General features: G+C 31.0%; 2 protein-coding genes across 3 annotated transcripts in view; one reads left to right on the top strand and one right to left on the bottom strand.

Annotated features, from left to right (window-relative positions):
* Window positions 1-2,020: 2,020 nt before the first annotated feature.
* LOC143069077 (transmembrane protein 179-like) lies at window positions 2,021-9,157 on the bottom strand. The gene is made up of 4 exons (XM_076243526.1): window positions 8,868-9,157; window positions 6,376-6,504; window positions 5,442-5,526; window positions 2,021-5,015 (listed from the first exon to the last, which is right to left on the bottom strand). The coding sequence occupies exons 1-4, from the start codon at window positions 9,155-9,157 to the stop codon at window positions 4,854-4,856; spliced, it is 666 nt and encodes a 221-aa protein (XP_076099641.1). The 3' UTR covers window positions 2,021-4,853.
* Window positions 9,158-9,230: 73 nt separating this feature from the next.
* Window positions 9,231-22,062, top strand: part of LOC143069076 (pre-mRNA-processing factor 39-like) — a 28,936-nt gene continuing 16,104 nt past the window's right edge. The window contains exons 1-10 of one of the 2 annotated variants that reach the window (XM_076243523.1): window positions 9,231-9,334; window positions 12,080-12,207; window positions 13,812-13,937; window positions 15,369-15,475; window positions 16,102-16,260; window positions 16,805-17,006; window positions 17,679-17,789; window positions 18,463-18,627; window positions 20,989-21,115; window positions 21,499-21,707. In XM_076243523.1, coding sequence (XP_076099638.1) covers window positions 9,286-9,334; window positions 12,080-12,207; window positions 13,812-13,937; window positions 15,369-15,475; window positions 16,102-16,260; window positions 16,805-17,006; window positions 17,679-17,789; window positions 18,463-18,627; window positions 20,989-21,115; window positions 21,499-21,707 — 1,383 coding nt within the window. In that variant the 5' untranslated portion in view covers window positions 9,231-9,285. Of the gene's footprint in view, window positions 9,335-12,079; window positions 12,208-13,811; window positions 13,938-15,118; window positions 15,213-15,368; window positions 15,476-16,101; window positions 16,261-16,804; window positions 17,007-17,678; window positions 17,790-18,462; window positions 18,628-20,988; window positions 21,116-21,498; window positions 21,708-22,062 lie in introns of those variants that run through there. The other variant, XM_076243525.1, reaches the window with a different exon arrangement.

Below are 22,062 nucleotides of genomic sequence, written 5' to 3'. Positions count from 1 at the left end.
GCATTTTCATTTTTTTTTTAATTGGTGCAAATGAATACCAAAAAAAATAATACAAGTAAGAACAAGAAAGTACCTTTTTAAAATTCTAAAATAGAGACTAAATCAAAGAAATGGTAAATAAATACTTTTTAATATATTATGACAAAACATAACCATTTACTTCTTATTCAAAGTCAAAAGATAATTGATTAGACCTTATATAATTAACACAGGTGCTTGGGTAATGGACCGACCCCCTTTTTTATATTTGGAAAATAATAATTGAGTCCAACTAAAAAACGGCTGTAAAGGAACAAGAAAACATTAAACTAGTGAAATATTACAGAATATTTACTAAAATAAATAAGAACGAAAAAAGTATAAAAAAGTATAATTTTGGATCGACCCTTAAAATTTGGATCTCAGTGAAGACCAATTTAAAAAAATTGGGTCAATATCAAAAATAGTAATACGAGGTTGAAACCCCCAAACATTAAAGACTTTACATGAATCCCATTGAAATTGGTCAAAAGATTTGTATTCATTTTCAATTTAAGATTTCTCTGGTTGCTATTAATCTTTCAGATTTGACAACTTAGATTTGGAAAATAGTATTTTTTTTGGAATTGTAACATAAAAGGACTATTAGGAACACACTGTAAATTGGTGACTTGAAAGAGCTTAAATTTTTATATGAAGATTTACATTATTTTTTCAATTGATTTCACTTTCTTTAAAATGTATGATTGTTGTTTAGTCAAAACATTTGATCAGTATATTGGCATTTTTTTTTAAGTGTCCGATTTTTCTTTTAGAACTTCTGAGTTAGTTTTCCACTGTCTCATTACATGAGTTTAGCCACTGAACACTGTCTTTCGCATATTTAGTCATATTGACATATGTAGTTTAATTGAAAGCCATATGTTCTTTCTTGATGTAATTTTTTGGGGTCTATTTCATCATTTAAAATTGCCTTACCTTTCATCCCCTAATTCAGTTTGTGTTTTATTTAGAAGCAAAAATACTGGCATTTATCTATTAATCAAAAACTTCAAGTTGATCTCTAAATATGTTTTTTTTATTTTATTGATTTGTTAGATTCCTGTTTAATTTTATTCAATCCATTGGTGACTCTGTCCATGAAACAAAAAAAATCTTTTCTTTTATTGTAATTGGTACCAAGAAACATAACTATTTAAAGAAGACATTCATAGGAGTATATCTGTTATGTACCTTCTAAAGACTACTCCTGTACAGGTTATTTCAGATTGGTACCAAAAGTGACAGCACTTTCTTAAATATCCTTCAAAGAAACAAATGTGCCAAGGTTGATTCCTTTTTATTTGATTTCAGGAATTACTAAAAAAAATTGTTGGACAGTACACTTCTACTACCTGAACACCCAAATTCATGACCATATCCAAGAACAAAAGAAAACAATGCATAAAGCAATCTTCAAAACAGTCTTATATTTTGATACATTTTTGTATTAATATACCGCGGGTACTTTGACCTATAATGGTTTATTTTTACAAATTTTGACTTGGATGGAGAGTTGTCTCATTGGCACTCATACCACATCTTCTTATATCTATGTGTATGATAACTATCCAATCACTTAATTGAGCAAAGTAGAAAGGAAAAAGGTAAAATAACTAAAATACAGAACTCTGATGAAAATTCAAACCGTAAAGACCTTGATTAAATGGTAAAAATAAAGTTCCAAACGTTGATTCAAGGAAACTTGTAAGGACTTAAAACATGTGAAACTATTTATTTCAAGCACTTGTCTGAGAAAACTTTTTATTTTGTGAGATTAATTGTAATTTTTTACAAGATTTGTATCCCCATAGAGATAATGTAACATACTTATCAACTTTTTAACAGGTATGACAAGTCAATTAAACATATATCTAATTCTTCCCTTGACAGAAGAATGGACAAACAGACAAATGAATGGAAGGACAAACTAATAAACAAACATACAGATAGAAAAACATAATGCTGGTAGTAGGGTATAAAAAAACACACAGAAAATAGGTTATATTTATGATTTTTTTTTAATAAAACAAACTTTAAATCTTATAACAATATTTTGCTATTATCAATATAAGCACATAAAACCATAACCTGGTACATTGTTTTGAGTAATAAAGATTTTATTATAAGTGATAACATAGTTGAACACAGTTTAATTAAGAAAAACCATACCCTAAAAGGTTTATATTTTTTATACAAAGGGAGATAATTATTATGGCCATAATATTTAGTCAGATTAAGCTGTATAAATTTAAACTACGGATAAACAGATCTTGTTTGAAGAGCTTAATATAATTGATAAAATTACATTACCGGTATAACAAATAATTATACAATAAATATATACAAAATAATATTATAATAGAAATATATAAATGTAAAAAAAAATCTGCAAAAAAGATCTCTATAAAGCGTAGAATGATTATTTTTTGATACAGAACAACAACAAAAATGGCATCTTTAGTTAATATCATGAATCAACGGATTAACTATACAAAATAAAATTCAATCCCAACATTACTCTTTCATCCTTTTTAAGGGATTTAATTTGGCCAAGGGACATAATTAAGTACATTTTTATGGTAAAATTCTTGCTTTGATATACTAGAACATAACCTATATATCTAAGTATTATTCATTGCTGTTCTCAATCCTAAATAGATAAAGTTTTCAATGTCAATTGAATGATGAACGTTACAGCTCATATTTTACTGAAATATAAATATGACTTACTGATTGTAATTTTCAACAATGATAATTTTCTTGCTATTGATTTTCTAAATTACTTGAATAAGAACATATTAATGTTAAAGCAACAAAACAAAAAAAAAATCATTTATAAGGGTCGTAATGGGGTACCTTCATGACGATTAACGGTAAAAATTCTTGCCAAATGACGTTAACGGTAATTTTGGTGTATGACAGTAAAATGTGCACTTTCTTTAAGACGATAAAAACATGACTGATTTTGACCAATCACGTTAATTTCTTTCCAATAATGAAGGTAACGACAATTTTTTGAGAACTCCGACGAATCTTGGTAAAATTTTAACCAATTTGACGATAACAGTAGCCGAAAATTATTGTTTGACGCCTGACCTTAAAGGGCATTACGTAACCCACATTTACAGGTCAACCTCACATGCTATTTGATAAAAGAAAAGAGTTCCAAGGTCCCCCTTTGCACAGATTTTAGTCAAAAGTTCTTTTTTATAATTTGTCTATAGAATTGTAGGCTGAATAGCACTTAAAAAGCAATTTTTCATATAATTAATACTTTTCCAAGGTATATAACTTTTAAAAAAAAAAATTGATCATCATCGGTTTTGCAAATGTGTTCAAGCCATGTAAACCTAAGCTTTGATCAATAATTTAAAAAAAAAAGTTTGGCAAGAATTGTACATGTTATTAAAGCACTTGCAAAGCAAATTTCCAAGTAACTGATATTTCCCAAACAGAAATATTCTACTCTCTATTGTGTAAACAAACTATGCATTGATGATGAATTGTCATAATTATGGTGAAAGAGGGTGAAATAATAGATTGCTTTCAACAAAGCGGGAGATAGTTTCCTCCAAATGGGAGACTGCTTTCATCAAAGTCGGACATTGCTTTCTTCAGCTTGGGAGATTGCTTCCATCTTAGTGTGCTTTTTTCAAAGAGAGAGATTGCTTTTTATGAAGAGGGAGATTTTACCTTAATATTAGAAGAGTAGTTTTCAGAGGTAGATTTTAATTCATAGTTCTTTAATTGTGACACTCCCACAAATACCTTGTGTCAGCTTATATGTCTGTACAGACTGTTTATTTTATCATTATTGTTTATCTTAGTGTAATTTTTACAAGTTGGTTGTTGGCAATTACTATTGTGTTTTGTAATTATAATCAAAACATACATTTTAAAACTAACCCATTAGGGGAGATAACTCATGAAAATAATTGATGTGAAGTAAATGCACTCAAAATAAATTACATATTATGCATTAAAAATCTATTTAATACATTAAGAACCATTAGAACAGTAAGTGGTTATGAGACTAATTCACAATAAGGTGACCTTCACACTTGAGACTGCCTGGTTTTCAAGTTAAAATTTAATGATTATAGAGCTATAGTTTATGCAAGGAAAGTCCAGAAACAAGTTCAAGAATTGACAGACACTCGACAGATCACCATTTAATGCCACAATTGAGTACTCCGTTATTCTTAGTAAACCAGAATATCTGAATACAGATATCATCTGATTTTTCTGTTTGGATTACTATGCACTAAATGACAAAAGAACATAAACATGATATATTGTGAATTCATTATTTTTAACGGAGTACCAATGCAATTATTCATTGATTTCATGGATAAAGGTGAAAATATTTGAATATCCAACAAAGTAAATTTTTTCTACAGACAATGTCAAAATAACAAAATCAAATATCCATGAAAAATACAATTTTTCATCAATCCATAAAAAATTGATACACATGAAAATAAAAGAATCCACTGTAAGCAGTTAAGAACTCAACAAACATACAAACAGAAGATTCTAAGCAGATTCATACACAAAAATGACTCACTCTTGTAGAGCTTCTGTACATTTCACTAGATGACAGTGCCTTAATTAACTTCTAGTACACTTTGTTCATTTCTAGAGTTTTCTCAAGTTTAATATGTTATGTAAAATCAATTCTGTTTGCCATTTTATACAATTGCAAATTGTGGAAGCTATAAATAACATTTTTGTATAGTTTGAATATGTACAACTTGATTCTTAATATGCAACCTATGATGGCATTTGGGTATACCCTGTTATATTGTATATAAACACAGGCTGCAAAAATCCTACATGACAACAGGTTGACGATGCCCTGCTCTCTGCAACAGTCTGTCCCGTTCCCTGTTCATACTAATGGTGAATGACTCTTGTTGATGGTATCTGTAAACTTTGATGACAGCTACTACTGATAAAACAACCCAACAAATCCAACAGATCCAGGTACAGAACTGAAATAATAGATAAATATATTGTGGGTCAATGAATTATTTAAGTTATTTCACCAGTTATCTTTTTATTTACAATTTCATTAATTGCAGATTCTGACTTAGCAACTTGCTAAATGAATATATTAACAGATAAATGTTAGACGGTTGTAGGTCATTCTTGCAAGTCCTTTAAATGTGGATCAACTTAAAACTGAATGCAATCAACGAATAAAACCTTCAGGGTCATAACTACAAGACTCCTTTGTTTTGCATTTATATATATCATTAAAGTTGACATGAATAAATCTAAATCAAAATCATAAATTATTTTTTGTAATTTATCTGTAACGTTGAAAACCTTACCGGTATGTGAAAACATTAATTTCTTGCAATGGGAGATAACTTCCAAACAATGGGAGATAACTTCAAATTCATATTTAATTATACCTGAGCCATCATCATTTCCAAGTAAAAGTTAGATGTATTTATGTCTTTTTCTTCAATAAATGTCACAAAGTCTCCAAGTTCACAACTGCAATATATAAGTATAACCTTATAATCACTAAACAATCATATTTTTACACTAAATGTGCGATAAAATTAAAAAAGAAGTACCAAGTAACTTCTTATTTATCTACAATGTAATATTTCTGTTATTCAATTTCATTTGGTTGTTTTGCCAATTTCTGGTATAATAAAATTACAGCGAAAAAGAATGAACAATTAAGATTAGAAATAGTAAGCTTAACTATAAGTTTTTATTAATCTTCAAATGGATAACCCAGTAAGAATTTAGTAGGCCACATTGAGGCACGAATTGTAAGGGTATGAGGGTGGGCAAATCTTATTCTAGATGACTGATTTGTAAATGCAAACTATCTTATTTCTGATTTCTTTTTTGTTCATGTATTATAATATGTCATGATTTATTGAAATAAATATTGAATGCTGCAAGAAAAGAAAAAAGAAATCATGCTAGAGGTGAGATTGATTGATTGAATGATTGGTGATAAACGCCACTTTCGACACTATTGTGCTATTTCCTGGCGGTGAGTTTTTATTGGTGGAGGAAGCAGGAGTGCCCAGAGAGAACCACAGGGGATAAGAGTATATTTGTTGGTCAACTCAAGATATAAAGAACAAAAAGGCTACAAGGAAGCACTCCCACCAGTAAAGTGGAAAGGGATTAATATAAGTCGTAATAATCTTGTTTCCCTATCTACTATAAATAAATATTCTTAAACTAAACTAAAGAATCAAAAATAAGTGATGTCCTTGGCTTTTTGTTTTTCAACTACCGGTATGTTACATCATTTTGCATAATGAATTGATACATCATTTGTTTTGTTTTCTATTATAATACCCTAGGTAGAAGACTCACTTTATTCCTTCGTTACTTATCAAACCACACCATTCATTAAAGCCAACACTCAGTGTCAGGGATGAGCCAAACAACATCAGACAAACCAGTAGACTCACTAGAGCTGTGACAAAACAATCCAACCATGACCTGTAAAACAGATTTTTTAAAGTCGTGAAAGTATATCATTAAATAATCTAACCATGACCTGTAAAATATATTATTAAAATTATATTATAAAATAATTCAACCATAACCTAAAAAATATATATATTTTAAAATTATATTTTAAAACAGTCCAACCATGACCTGTAAAATAAATATTTAAAATTATATTATAAAACAGTCGAACCATGACCTGTAAAATATATATTTTTAAATTAAATCATAAAACAATCCAACCATGACCTGTAAAATATATTTTTAAATTTAATCATAAAACAATCCAACCATGACCTGTAAAATGTATTTTTAAAATTATACTATAAAACAATCTAACCATGACCTGTAAAATATATCTTGTAAATTATATTATAAAATAACCTAACTGTACGGTCATCCGTGACCTATAGCTGTTAATTTATGTGTTATTTGGTCTCTTGTGGAGAGTTGTCTCATTAATTTTAGCAATCATACCTCATTTTCTTTTTTTATATATATAACCTGTGACCTGTAAAATATATTTTTTAAATTATACTATAAACATGATAAAAACAGTCCAACCATAACTTGTAAAAATATTTCAATAACATGAATAATGATTACACAAAATGATATCTGATTATCATGGTTTTTGCAAATATATCAGGTTTACAAATATCAAAATGAAATTAAAAATGTGGTGCATGCTGGAATTTTAGGTTCTTGGAGTAAATAATTCTCAATTAACTTGCAATAAGTATCTGTTTAAAATGACTTGAAAGAATAAACAATATCTGGTATGAACAAGGAATTATTTGAATCTGGCAAAATTTTAAATTCTGGAAAATTGTTTAGAATGGTATGATGAAAACTAACCAAACTACCTTGGGTTAGCCATTTTACATTCACAGATGTACAAAAATGTATAATAATGAACATGATGAACGTCACAGTCAATGAACCAGCTAACCCTCTTAGCCATCACACAAGGCTATATAACCCTATTTTGCTATGTTAGTAATCACCAAACATTCTTAAAAATTTCAAGAATTGAAAATCATTCCAACTTGATTAAAGAAAAAAATAAGATTAAAAAAAGCACCATAAACCTAAATAGTTACATATCAGTGGCGGATCCAGAATTTTTCATAAGTGGGGGCCCACTGACTGGCTAAGAGGAGGCCCAATCCAGTCCTGCTTCAGTGATTCCCTATATAAGCAACCAATTTATTTCCCCAAAAAGCAACCAATTTATTTCCCAAAAAGGGGGGGCAGGGCCCCTGCCCCCCCCCCCCCCCCCCAAAAACCGCCGGTGATCCGGATCAACATGACAGCCATTTTTCAAGAAAATATGTTCCTAACGATTTTATATATTTTTATATTTCCATAAACATATGCTATTTAATCATGTTAATTATTAAACATGTTAAAGGAAAACCATTAATTTACAACAAGGAATATGAAAAAAAAGATGCAGTGAATAAAAAACTTTTTTTGCTTTTTTAGGAAAACCATTAATTCTATAACAGGACATATAAACTGAAAAAATCAGTGAATAATTTAGGAAAACCAAAAGTTTTACAACATGGAATATGAAATAAAAGATATAGCATTTGAATACAAAACTATTTTCTTTAGAATTTTGAAATTATGTGTTCAAAGAATAGAATTTCATTCTGTAGTGTAAACACATGTTTATGTAGGGGATATATTAAAACAAATGTTTATGTAGGGGATATAAGTTCTGTATTTGACACTTTATTACGCTGATTTTTCCCATAATTTACAATTTTCCTTAGTTAATGTGATTCAGAAAAATACTGTTTGATTCCATTGGATTTCCAAACCTTTCAAAACAATCTAGCCTCACCGGACACAATTACGAATGATTTTTGATTAATTTTTTTGTTTGTAGAATACGTCACTTGAATTATATGAACCATATAATTAAGATGTATGAAGGCAACAAATTCATGAACATATAATTAGCAATTATTAATCTTGAAATGCAATTCGTTTCCCATCTCGTGATAACATTAAGTCAAAACATTATACATGTATACATGGTATATATGTATAAAAATACAACATCTTTGGGGAATGTTGTCAAATAAATTAATAATTATAAGCTACAGTTCCGCAGCTAGCTACTAGGCTTAGTAATAAAGATTGATTGAAATTTTGAGTTAGAATTTCTTTAAGAACAACTCCCTTCCTTGTCATTTACTGTACCACAACCTTAAAATAGACACAACATTTTACATAAGCAGACACAGCAAATTAGCTTACTGTTGCATGGCTATTAGTAATTAAAACAAACTAAAAAAATATTTGCAAGATACTAGCTTCAGCCAAATTCGGGCTATACATACCCATCTATATTTTTGAAGAGATAAACAGATTCCCACACCATGTAGAACAGGGATAATAGCATAACAATAACACCCATGAATATATTGAAACCACAAGCACTGTCTCTCCCCCAAGAAATGTGTGTTAGTTCTTTAGTTTTGTCGTCAAACGTTCCATCAGCATAAAGTAAACAATGTCCATTGAACTCCTTCACATTTGTAGCGATTGGTATAAATATGAAGAATGACACAATAAATGAGACCAGATATGCTATCACTTGTGTTAACAGGAGTATGTTCCCAAGTCCCATTTCAATAGAACAAAGTAAATGTGCAGATTCAGTATGAAAATGTCCTCTGGTAAGTTTAGTTTCAGTTTCAGTTCGTCGGGAGTTGGATGTCACATGACCCAAATACATGACTTCCGGTGTACACAACAATGTCGAGCGGTGATGCAGACTCAACAGTGAAAACAGAATCAAATCCAGGTTAATCCTTCTTCATGCTAATAAAATAACGCATGTAATTGACACTTGTACATTGTTCAATCTTAAATTTAAAATTTTAAGTGCATGACCAAAATTAGAAGACGACCAGTTAACAATTAACAGGCACAACCAACCACACTTGCACATGTTAATAATTAGTACAAACGATACCAGCCACATCATACTGTCTGCTATTTTTTGTAGCCTAGCTTAGATCGGGTTTCCACCAGCCATGAAGTCCTTCAATTTCTGACTTGTTATATACACCTGTGGTTGTGACTTGAAAACAGTGCTGTACTGTACACCTACAAATTTATTTGGCTACAGGCATTTGTGGTCACTGGGGGTCTCATTGCATATATTTGCACATTTTGTGCCATATAGATCTATCTCATTGGGTGGGTGGGTCTGACCCCAGAGCGGCAGAGCCCGCTTATTGTTTAGTGAGAATAGAATCCCGCTACTTGTTGCCACAATATTGCATGTAATTTTCCTTGTCACACTGGACTTCGTTTTCAGTTTTAACACTTAATTATTTGACTTTTATGTGTGACGCTTAAAAATTTGGCTAGTTGTGGTTAGACCCCAATGAGATCTACTTCAGTTGTCTGAAGAAAAAAAATCTTCGTTTCAAACAATTGTAACACTGTACCCAACATTATTTTTCGGAAAATGACAATCGGTTTCAAAGTTTTGTTATATTTTAATACTTTTGTTGTCTTACAGTTCGGAAACTTCTCGTAAATCAATTTTATTTAAACTAAAAATGGTGTACAATGCATCTGTGTCCCATAGACCATTTTTTATGAAAAGAGTTCCATGCTTGTTAAGGTTGTAGATTACTTATTACAAATTAATGAAGTTCAGACTTTACTGTTTTTTAACATATATTTTTAGCTCACCTGGCCCGAAGGGCCAAGTGAGCTTTTCTCATCACTTGGCGTCCGGCGTCGTTAACTTTTACAAAAATCTTCTCCTCTGAAACTGCTGGGCCAAATTTAACCAAACATGGCCAAAATCATTATTAGGGTATCTAGTTTAAAAATTGTGTCCGGTGACCCGCCCAACCAACCAAGATGGCTGCCATGGCTAAAAATAGAACATAGGGGTAAAATGCAGTTTTTGGCTTATAACTCAAAAACCAAAGCATTTAGAGCAAATCTGACATGGGGTAAAATTGTTTATCAGGTCAAGATCTATCTGCCCTGAAATTTTGAGATGAATCGGACAACCCGTTGATAGGTTGCTGCCCCTGAATTGGTAATTTTAAGGAAATTTTGCTGTTTTTGGTTATTATCTTGAATATTATTATAGATAGAGATAAACTGTAAACAGCAAAAATGTTCAGCAAAGTAAGATCTACAAATAAGTCAACATGACCAAAATGGTCTGTTGACCCCTTTAGGAGTTATTGCCCTTTATAGTCAATTTTTAACCATTTTTCGTAAATCTTAGTTATCTTTTACAAAAATCTTCTCCTCTGAAACTACTGGACCAAATTAAACCAAACTTGGCCACAATCTTCATTCAGGTATCTAGTTTAAAAATTGTGTTCGGTGACCCGCCCAACCAACCAAGATGGCTGCCATGGCTAAAAATAGAACATAGGGGTAAAATGCAGTTTTTGGCTTATAACTCAAAAACCAAAGCATTTAGAGCAAATCTGACATGGGGTAAAATTGTTTATCAGGTCAAGATCTATCTGCCCTGAAATTTTGAGATGAATCGGACAACCCGTTGATAGGTTGCTGCCCCTGAATTGGTAATTTTAAGGAAATTTTGCTGTTTTTGGTTATTATCTTGAATATTATTATAGATAGAGATAAACTGTAAACAGCAAAAATGTTCAGCAAAGTAAGATCTACAAATAAGTCAACATGACCAAAATGGTCTGTTGACCCCTTTAGGAGTTATTGCCCTTTATAGTCAATTTTTAACCATTTTATCGTAAATCTTAGTTATCTTTTACAAAAATCTTCTCCTCTGAAACTGCTGAGCAAAATTAAACCAAACTTGGCCACAATCATCATTCGGGTATCTAGTTTAAAAATTGTGTCCGGTGACCTGGCCAACCAACCAAGATGGCCGCCATGACTAAAAATAGAACTTAGGGGTAAAATGCAGTTTTTGGCTTATCACTCAAAAACCAAAGCATTTAGAGCAAATCTGACATGTGGTAAAATTGTTTATCAGGTCTAGATCTATCTGCAACAACAAAAGAGAGTTTTTCACGACCTCAGCTGGCTATACAACCCTTGCACAATCAACTGAATTTTGCAGAAATCATTAATAGGATAGATTGCCCTTATATGATAATTTTTTATTACCTTTTTGTTTTTTTTGGCAAAGGGGGAGCGGGGGGGGGGGGGGGGGGGGGTTGCGCAACAACAAAACAACTTCACAACTTTCTCATTACTTTGCATTTCTCGTTAGATAAATTTTACAAAATTCTCCCCTGAAACAACTGTCAAATTTAAACAAACTTGGTTTAAATCACCACTAGGATATCCAGGGACCACTGTGTATGATGACCCTGCCTGCCCACATGGCTGAAATAAAACATAGGTTTCAAACGCACTTTTTAGTATTATATCTCTGAAACTAAACGACAGTACAACAGTTGCATTTATCATGCATCAATTGTAAATAAAAATATCAGGTGAGCGACACAGGGTCCTTGGACCCTCTAGTTTAATATGTCTTTTCAGTGTTTTTTAACATATATTTTTTAATATGTCTTTTCAGATGAAGATGTGAAACCAATTGAACCTGTTGAAGATAATACAACTCTAGGAAAATATTGGAAAGCTGTGAAAGAAAATGTGTCAGATTTTACAGGATGGACATATTTACTTCAATATGTTGAGCAAGAGGTTTCTAATAATTTTACCGTAACTTGACAAGCATGACAAGGTTTCGATCAACCAAATACAAAAGTTTCATTTTTATTCGGTTCACATAAAACAATACAAACACGAGCTTTTAAGAGCTTTTTACCAAACATAAAATAACATAAAACACAACATACAGACAAGATATATAACAGCACATACATATTGAAATACATGCAAAGAGGTTTTTCTGTATATGATTGAGTGATTTTTGTCGAGCCTTCGACTTTAGTCGAAAAAGCGAGACTAAGCGATCCTACATTCCGTCGGCGTCGTCGTCGGCGGCGGCGTCCACAAATATTCACTCTGTGGTTAAAGTTTTTGAAATTTTAATAACTTTCTTAAACTATACTGAATTTCTACCAAACTTGGACAGAAGCTTGTTTATGATCATAAGAAAGTATCCAGAAGTAAATTTTGTAAAAATAAAATTCCATTTTTTCTGTATTTTACTTATAAATGGACTTAGTTTTTCTGCGAGGAAACATTACATTCACTCTGTGGTTAAAGTTTTTAAAATTTTAATAACTTTCATAAACTATCCTTGATTTGTACCAAACTTGGACAGAAGCTTGTTTATGATCATAAGATAGTATCAAGAAGAAAATTTTGTAAAAATAAATTTCCACTTTTCCGTATTTTACTTATAAATGGACTTAGTTTTTTTGCCAGAAACAAAACATTCACTCTGTGGTTTAAGTTTTTAAAATTTTTATAATGTTCTTAAACTATCCTGGATTTCTACCAAACTTAGACAAAAGCTTGTTTCTGATCATAAGATATTATTCAGAAGTAAATTTTGTAAAAAAAAAATTCACTTTTTCCGTATTTTACTTATAAATGGACTTAGTTTTTCTTCCAGTTAACATTACATACAGTCTGCAGATAAAGTTTATAAAACATTTATTAGATTCATAAACTATCCTGGATTTTTTTACCAAACTTGGAAGCTTCTTTCAATCAAAAGACAGTATCGAGAGGGAAATTTTTATTGATGTTTTTCCTCATTTTTGTTGAGTCTGCGATTAACAGCAAAAGTAGGCGAGACACTGGGTTCCGTGGAACCCTTACGAATTTTTGTTCGCTTAATGTACATTGGAATTTAAAACTATTAACTGTAATTCAATATAAACAACATTGCTCATGACGATTAATTGACAATAAAGATGATAATATATTTGTCATACAACCACTTTCACCTTAACAGACTGTCTAATACATGAAAAATGCAAAAAATGATTTGAATAGAAAAAAGTTATTACCAATTATCATAAATACAAGTCCCCAAAAACAGATAGTTGGGAGGGTATTGAAGTTGTTGAAATGTTAACGTGAAAAGACATTTACAAACAAACATTCTGGTTTTATCTACTCCTGGTATCTTGTATGAATATAAGGAAATGTTGGGAGAAGGGACAGTTCTATGTAGCCTAGCTACTATAAATAAGCTGAAACCGGTTTCATGGCAAGTTTTTTTTTTACTCATTGTCAAACACAATGTCAAACAATGAAAACAAATATTATTTTAGCACACCATGAACCCTTGAGTGAGCTTAAGCATTTTATTCAGTTTTATCTTTTCTTAGAACAAACTTGATGATGCCCGTGAAGCTTATGAAGCATTTTTCCAACACTATGCATACTGTTATGGCTATTGGAAGAAGCAAGCTGATATGGAAAAACGACATGGTTTTACTGATAAAGCTATAGCTGTAGGTGAATTTATCATACCTTTAGTCACAACATTTTTTTTTTTATTTCTGAAAGTCGGTTATTTTCAAACTATCATTATAATGATAAAGCTATCACATACGGCCAATATGATTTCATTCATGGGAAAAATTAAGATAACACCAATGAGAAACAATTTAAAGGAATAAATTGAAAAGATCAGGATTTATAAATTTCCATATTTATATAGCATTTTTCTGTAAAAGTAATTAAATTTCAGAACGCCAAACCGTGTTGTGTTTTTAATTCTTCATTACTGAATAGTTCACAAAATCTATTTTTTAGTCTAATAGTAAGATTTACAGCTCATAAGAAGTTTATACATGTTATATGGGTATCAAGATTTTATTATAACAATTTATTGTACATTACAAGCAAATAAAATTTAGGTAAAATATTGTACTGTAAAAACAGTTTGTTTGGTCTATTGATGAGTCTATTTTTGTGTTATCAAAAATCATGGAATCCTATTGACGGCAGAAGATTGAGCCTTAAAAGTTATCTATGACCTTAATATATATTATCCTTTTTTGATACATGCAAAATGGAATTAATAGTTCATTGTTTCAGAATCCAATACATTTAGGGTAATATTTCCCAAAGCGTTCACACACAAATATTGTGATAGGCTGTTAAAATCCTTAACCATGTCTATAATGCCAGTAACTTTACCTTGTAATTTCGGTGCCCTTGTGCCGTTTTCTGCTCTTTCGTCTGGTTGTCTGTTTTGTCTCTTAAACACAATGCCCATTTACATTCTCAATTATAAACAATAGGAAAAAAAACCACCTCTTATCTTTCAGGGTTGTAAAACTGAACTGGAAAAACATTTTTATTTTACCTCAAAAATGAATAATATAAGTCCTTATTTTAAAACATCTTTTAATGTCTGTAATTTTAAAAGCATGACCTTGAGTAATTGGATTGGATTCTATATGATGAAGACATAACAGGTAATGAAAAATTATAAGGGGAGATATTTACAGCACATCTTAAACCTTTTACTATATTTATTAGCACCTTTCGAGTCATGACCCCCAAAAAATTTGATATGAATTTTATTTTGCAGAAATAAAGTTCACAATTTATTGATGAATGTTAGCCAATATTCAAACTGTCACATGACTGTTTCAGTTGATAGAAATAATTAATTTCTTCCTAGTTGTAAGCTGTGCTAGGGAGTGGACTGACCCTTGGATACTTGGAATAGAAGATGGACTGCCGACTAACACATTGGTCGAAACATCCTATGAATGGTAATGTCGCGATCGGTCATTTCATTGTCGCATTTGAACAATATTATATAGAGTATGTCGATTATGTCCGTCTGCGGTTCAATTAGTGCTCTTAATCATGTCAAGTCAGTAATAATTCTCCAAACTAAACTAGAACCTTGTTTTAATTTTTTGTAGGTGTATGAGACTGGAGTTAAAACCATTCCTGTTTGTGTAGAGTTATGGCTTCATTACATATCATTTTACGTCACTTATTTTGTTGATAGCACTGAAGATATAAGGAAGTAAGTATTCATTATGGTTTACAAACAATAAAAAAAAAAGGGGGGCAAATATTTGAGAGAGAAAAATAATTATATTTCAAACAAATGTTATCTTTATTCTGTGCAGCTGGTATGTTACTATTAAAGTAAGAACAAACCGGTTTGAATATTCTGAAGAAATTCACTAGATTTGTAATGTTTCTTAAAGTTTTCCAATGTGTGGAGAATTAATGGTGTTTGCTTATCATAGGTCATCTGCGGTTATTCAGATAAACATGTGGTCAATGCTGGTTAGATAAATTATGAATTAATTCTTGAAGGAATACACTTTCAGCTTGATTAAAAAAACATATTAGAGCTCATTTTAAGAAGTGAAAACGTTTTAAAAATATGTTAGTTAAATATATGGTGAAGGTCATATGCAAAACATTTTTTCTTAAAACTTGAAAATTTATTTAGACTTAGTACCAGATTAACCAGTGGATAACAAGTATATTGATTATCCAAAGGTTTCAACAACTTAAGCTTCCCATGAGTTAGCAAGCTTTTTGCTGTCACAACTTTTTTCTTATCAGATATTTTTGTATTATGGACAGTCCTGGAATACATGATATTGACAGTCATAATAATTCACTTTTATTTTTCAGATTATATGAGAGAGCAATCAAAGCTGCTGGTACTGATTTCAGATCTGACAAACTCTGGGATTCATACATTTCTTGGGAAAAAGATCTGCCAAATGTTACATCGTTGCACGACAGAGTATTAACCATTCCAACACAATTATACAGGCATCATTATGATAGGTTAATATTTATTATTGATACATAAAAAGAGTTCAGAAAATTGCCACTATACCAAAAACAATGGATTAAGTGAAATTTGAACAAAGAATGCAAGAAAACAATAATTTTGCTTTCTAGCAATTTTTGTTTTGTTCGTCTGTTGATTGATTAGTGTGTAATTTTAAGTAAAAAGTAAAAAATATATTGGATGACGGAAGTTTTTAATGACCTTGGCTGGCTATACAGCCCTTGCATGGTTGGCTCTAAGTCTGGTTTGATCCAGCCAGGTATTATTCCTACAACCTCCCACACTCTAAAAAGCACATAACCAAGGACCAATGAATGGAATTTTTCCTCTTAGATTACTAGTTATATTTCTTTCTTGATGTTTCATTCCAATATGTTGTTGACATATGCTTGGAATTATATGTGCAATATTGACTGAAGAAATCTTCATGAAATTCAGATACAATTTTAAAACATTTATCAGAACTATTCACAATCTCGTAATTTTTTTATATACAAAGTCAAGTATGTGTGTCAAAAATAGTATATTTATTTTCAGTTTTAAACACCATGTTGAAACGCATCATCCTAAAGAAATCCTGTCTCTTGATGATTTTCTTAAGCTACGGAAGGAAATTGTCAATAAAACCATCTTGACAGGAGATGATGATGAGAGTGTGATGGACGAAGGACCCCCTGCCTTTATAGGTCCTCCAGGGCTAGAAGTACCACCAGGAATGGAAGACACAGAAGGGGGAAAGGTACTTTTATTCAGTGACCTTAGTTGTTTTTATTATTGGACTCAACACTATTTCCCCCGGTTTGAGACTTAGCATGGTATAATTAATTGAAATTTGTATTTTGTTGCAATTTTTATTGATTGCATTATATAGAATCCTTTGATTTGATTTGTTCAATTCACTAATATCAATTAGAAATGCAATTTAATTAAATCTGTGTTCCAATTAGACCAGTTTACATATTGGGATAAATCCGGGGGAAATAGTGTTGAGTCCAATAATTTATGAAATAAACCGGAATATCCTTTATGTGGTATGATTTCCAATGCAAGCATTATCTATCAAAAAAATCCCCCTGCAACCAACATACTTTCATGAGTAATTTGCATACATCAAATGGGACACACAACAGTAAACGAACCACAGCCCATGATAAAAAATTAAACTGTTCTATATCTTCATACATTCATAATAATGGAAAAGCAATTATTAAATTTGTACAATTATGAAGAAGGGGTATGAGACACAATATTTATTGTAGATTGTTCTTACATTCGTGTTCTATCAAATGTATAGTCCCATAATAAGTTGTGACACTTTCTTATAAATTGGTCTTGCTTTATTTTAAAAATACAAAATTTAGTTACACAGATTTAACTGTATTGACCTGCAATATATGTGATGTACTTTTAGTGTGATACGGATGAAGCAATAAAATTAAAAGACCGATTAATCACTACAAGAGAAGTTATGTATAGAAAGAATGAGGAGGAAGTCAGTAAGAGATGGAATTTTGAAGAAGCAGTAAGTACCTTACACCAAAATGTATACACTAAAAATTGCTAACATTGTCTTTTTGATGTATAATGAAAGACCTTACACCAGAATGAATGCATTTAAAATTCCTCAAGGTGATGTTCAAAAAAAAACCTTGCACTTAAATGTATGTAGTTAAGAATTGCTAATGTTGATGGTCAATGAAAAACTTAGAATTTTTTTACGTTCATGGCTTAAGTTTTGAAAAGAATGAATCTTTATTTTATATTATACATTCCTACCATTTTTCTAGCTGAATGTTTTAACAAAGACCAGTAAAAGAGTTGTTAAACTTCTGGTGGTCTGGTATAAATCTGTCGCTTCTGAATATTTCATGTAAAAATGTTTATTAAAGTTTTTTATTTGTGATAGTATTTCTTAAATATGCTTAGGGCTATTCCAGAAAAAAATGTATGGGGGGGTTGGAAGGCACTTTGTATTAATAATACATGGGTGATGGGTATCAGAGCAACTTTTCACACTATAATGCACAATAATTCTCAATTACAATTGTCTGGGTGGCGGGTGCTGACAAAAACTGCCTTCCAACCCCCCCATACATTTTTTTCTGGAATAGCCCTTAGAAAGGCTTAGTAAGGATTCCATATAGACACATTTTGGTTTATCAAGTACAACTTGTACCGTTGTTTCTTTTCTCCAGATAAAGAGACCTTATTTCCATGTCAAACCTTTAGAACGAGGTCAGCTGAAGAACTGGAGAGAATATTTAGATTGGGAAATACAGAATGGAACACATGAGCGAGTTGTGGTTTTATTTGAGAGATGCATGATTGCATGTGCGTTATATGAGGACTTTTGGATGAAGGTAAGCTTAAGATATAGTACCAGGTTTGAATTAATGTACAAGTGTTAAAATAAAAAATGTTGTTAGTGTTATGTGAAATTAAAAAGAATACAGATATACAGCAGTAAGATAAAGTCAGATTAAAAAAAAAACTCTGATAAGAAATGAAAACTTTTAAGACATTTTTTGCACATATGTATCAATATTGATGAATTTTACCTTACATTTTTCTTGAGCCCAGCTTCTTGTGGTCTTTTTTTGGCCCTAATGTGATGTTAACAAAACTTTGTTAATCAATCAAGCTTTTTATACGACCGCAAAATTTGAAAAATTTTTCGTCGTATATTGCTATCACGTTGGCGTCTGCGTCGTCGTCGTCGTCCTGCGTCCGAATACTTTTAGTTTTCGCACTCTAACTTTAGTAAAAGTGAATAGAAATCTATGAAATTTAAACACAAGGTTTATGACCACAAAAGGAAGGTTGGGATTGATTTTGGGAGTTTTGGTCCCAACATTTTAGGAATTAGGGGCCAAAAAGGGCCCAAATAAGCATTTTCTTGGTTTTCGCACTATAACTTTAGTTTAAGTTAATAGAAATCTATGAAATTTTGACACAAGGTTTATGACCACTAAAGAAAGGTTGGGATTGATTTTGGGAGTTTTGGTTCCAACAGTTTAGGAATTAGGGGCCAAAAAAGGGCCCAAATAAGCATTATAACCTTGGTTTTTGCACAATAACTTTAGTTTAAGTAAATAGAAATCAATGAAATTTAAACACAATGTTTATGACCACAAAAGGAAGGTTGGTATTGATTTTGGGAGTTTTGGTCCCAACAGTTTAGGAATAAAGGGCCCAAAGGGTCCAAAATTAAACTTTGTTTGATTTCATCAAAAATTGAATAATTGGGGTTCTTTGATATGCCGAATCTAACTGTGTATGTAGATTCTTAATTTTTGGTCCCGTTTTCAAATTGGTCTACATTAAGGTCCAAAGGGTCCAAAATTAAACTTGGTTTGATTTTAACAAAAATTGAATCCTTGGGGTTCTTTGATATGCTGAATCTAAAAATGTACTTAGATTTTTTATTATTGGCCCAGTTTTCAAGTTGGTCCAAATCGGGGTCCAAAATTAAACTTTGTTTGATTTCATCAAAAATTGAATAATTGGGGTTCTTTGATATGCCAAATCTAACTGTGTATGTAGATTCTTAATTTTTGGTCCCGTTTTAGAATTGGTCTACATTAAAGTCCAAAGGGTCCAAAATTAAACTAATTTTGATTTTAACAAAAATTGAATTCTTGGGACTCTTTGATATGCTGAATCTAAACATGTACTTAGATTTTTGATTATAGGCCCAGTTTTCAAGTTGGTCCAAATCAGGATCCAAAATTATTATATTAAGTATTGTGCAATAGCAAGAAATTTTCAATTGCACAGTATTCAGCAATAGCAAGAAATCTTCAATTGCACAGTATTGTGCAATAGCAAGAAATCTTCAATTGCACAGTATTGTGCAATAGCAAATATTTTCAATTGCACAGTATTGCACAATAGCAAGAAATATATAATTGCAAAATATTGTGCAATAGCAAGAAATTCCAATTGGATTTCAATTGGAGTTATCTTTCTTTGTCCAGAATAGTAGTTGAATCAACTTAAATCATTGTTTTATACAATATACAATGTATATTCACTTTTACTACCAACTGATAGATTAAAACAATCTTTACCATTTAGTAATAACAAGCACTTTTTTTACATTTTAATATTTTATGATGTATTTAAATGAGTAGTTATTGTTGCAAACTTCATTAGAAATTTGAATTGAGATCAGTTTTGAAATAAGGGAAAGGGGGATGTGAAAAAAAAATTTGGGGGTCAATTTTTTTCATTTCAGATTTCATAAATAAAAAGAAAATTTCTTCAAACATTTTTTTGAGAGGATTAATATTCAACAGCATAGTGAATTGTTCAAAGGCAAACATATTTTTTTTAAGTTCATTAGACCACATTCATTCTGTGTCAGAAACCTATGCTTTGTCAACTATTTAATCACAATCCAAATTTAGAGCTGAATCCAGCTTGAATGTTGTGTCCATACTTGCCCCAACCGTTCAGGGTTCAACCTCTGCGGTCGTATAAAGCTGCGCCCTGCGGAGCATCTGGTTACATTTGTTCTGAAAATGAATTGGCCATTGGTCAGGGTATTTCAATTCTTGGAGGGGGAACTGTACTACAGAAATCATATTTCATATGATCTAGTAATATTTGATAGTGATGAACAGAAAGATCAACAAGAAAATCAGTTGCTGTTTATGATTGACGTGTACTGTTAAATGTTCACACACGTGACATACTTTGAACCTTGATTTACTTTGTAGTATGCTAAATACATGGAGGACCACAGTTTGGATGCTGTAAGAACAGTATATAGCAGAGCTTGTAAAATCCATCTACCAAAGAAACCATATATACACATGGCTTGGGCATCGTTTGAAGAAAGACAAGGTTTGTTTATATTTGTTATTAACTTAAAGTCCAGACATAAAATTGAATTAAAGGTTTTATACATTGGTTTGTGGACAAGCATTTGATAAAATAAGTTTTAGAATATCATATTATAGGTAAAGAAAGAAAAACAAAAAAAACTGAAAGGGGAAGAAAGAATAGCTTTCAGTCCTTTACTTTCAGATATTTGAAAAAAGAATTTCATGTATTTGTTGATGATTGTTCTTTTGATATAATTCTATTCATTGACTAGGTACAGACAAGTTTAAACTATAACTTTCAGATAAGCCATTCAATGTGGCTATTTAAGGACTATTGCGATAACTCTTTTAAAGGGAAACATTTCTTTGATGTAATACAATACATTTCTTGCCGACTTGTAGGAAATTATGATGGTGCTTACGATGTGCTGGCAACTCTAGAGAAAAGTGTTCCAGGACTGATTATGGTTGCTATGAGAAGAATAAGTTTAGAAAGAAGACGAGGAAATTTAGCAACTGTGGAAACATTTTTCAAAGACTATATAGAAAATGCTGCATCGCCAGAGATTGCATCTTTTTATTCTATTAAATATGCACGTTTTCTTTTGAAGGTAATATTTTAGTTAACATATTAGTGTTGGACTGGTTGAGTTTTTAACCAAGATACAATGTATCTTCATGAATACTTTGTCTTTATTATTGGAAGCTGTTATAAAATACTGAAAATTCATCCATGCCAAGAGGAATTAGTGTCTTGTGTTAAACTGCCAATGTACAGATTTTAATATTAGGCATTGCCGCAATATTATTTATTAATTGTATGAGGACTAATCCAAGCATTTATGAACAATTGGACTTCTATAACATTACTCACTTAGCCTTGTCTTCCAAAACTACACACACTAGTTTTAAAATATATATATGAACAACATTTTTATGTATCATTTTCTTACTAATATTGATACT

This window comes from Mytilus galloprovincialis, chromosome 3 (assembly GCF_965363235.1).
Source record: "Mytilus galloprovincialis chromosome 3, xbMytGall1.hap1.1, whole genome shotgun sequence".
NCBI classification, from domain to species: domain Eukaryota; kingdom Metazoa; phylum Mollusca; class Bivalvia; order Mytilida; family Mytilidae; genus Mytilus; species Mytilus galloprovincialis.
This window is presented reverse-complemented; position numbering and strand designations above follow the sequence as displayed.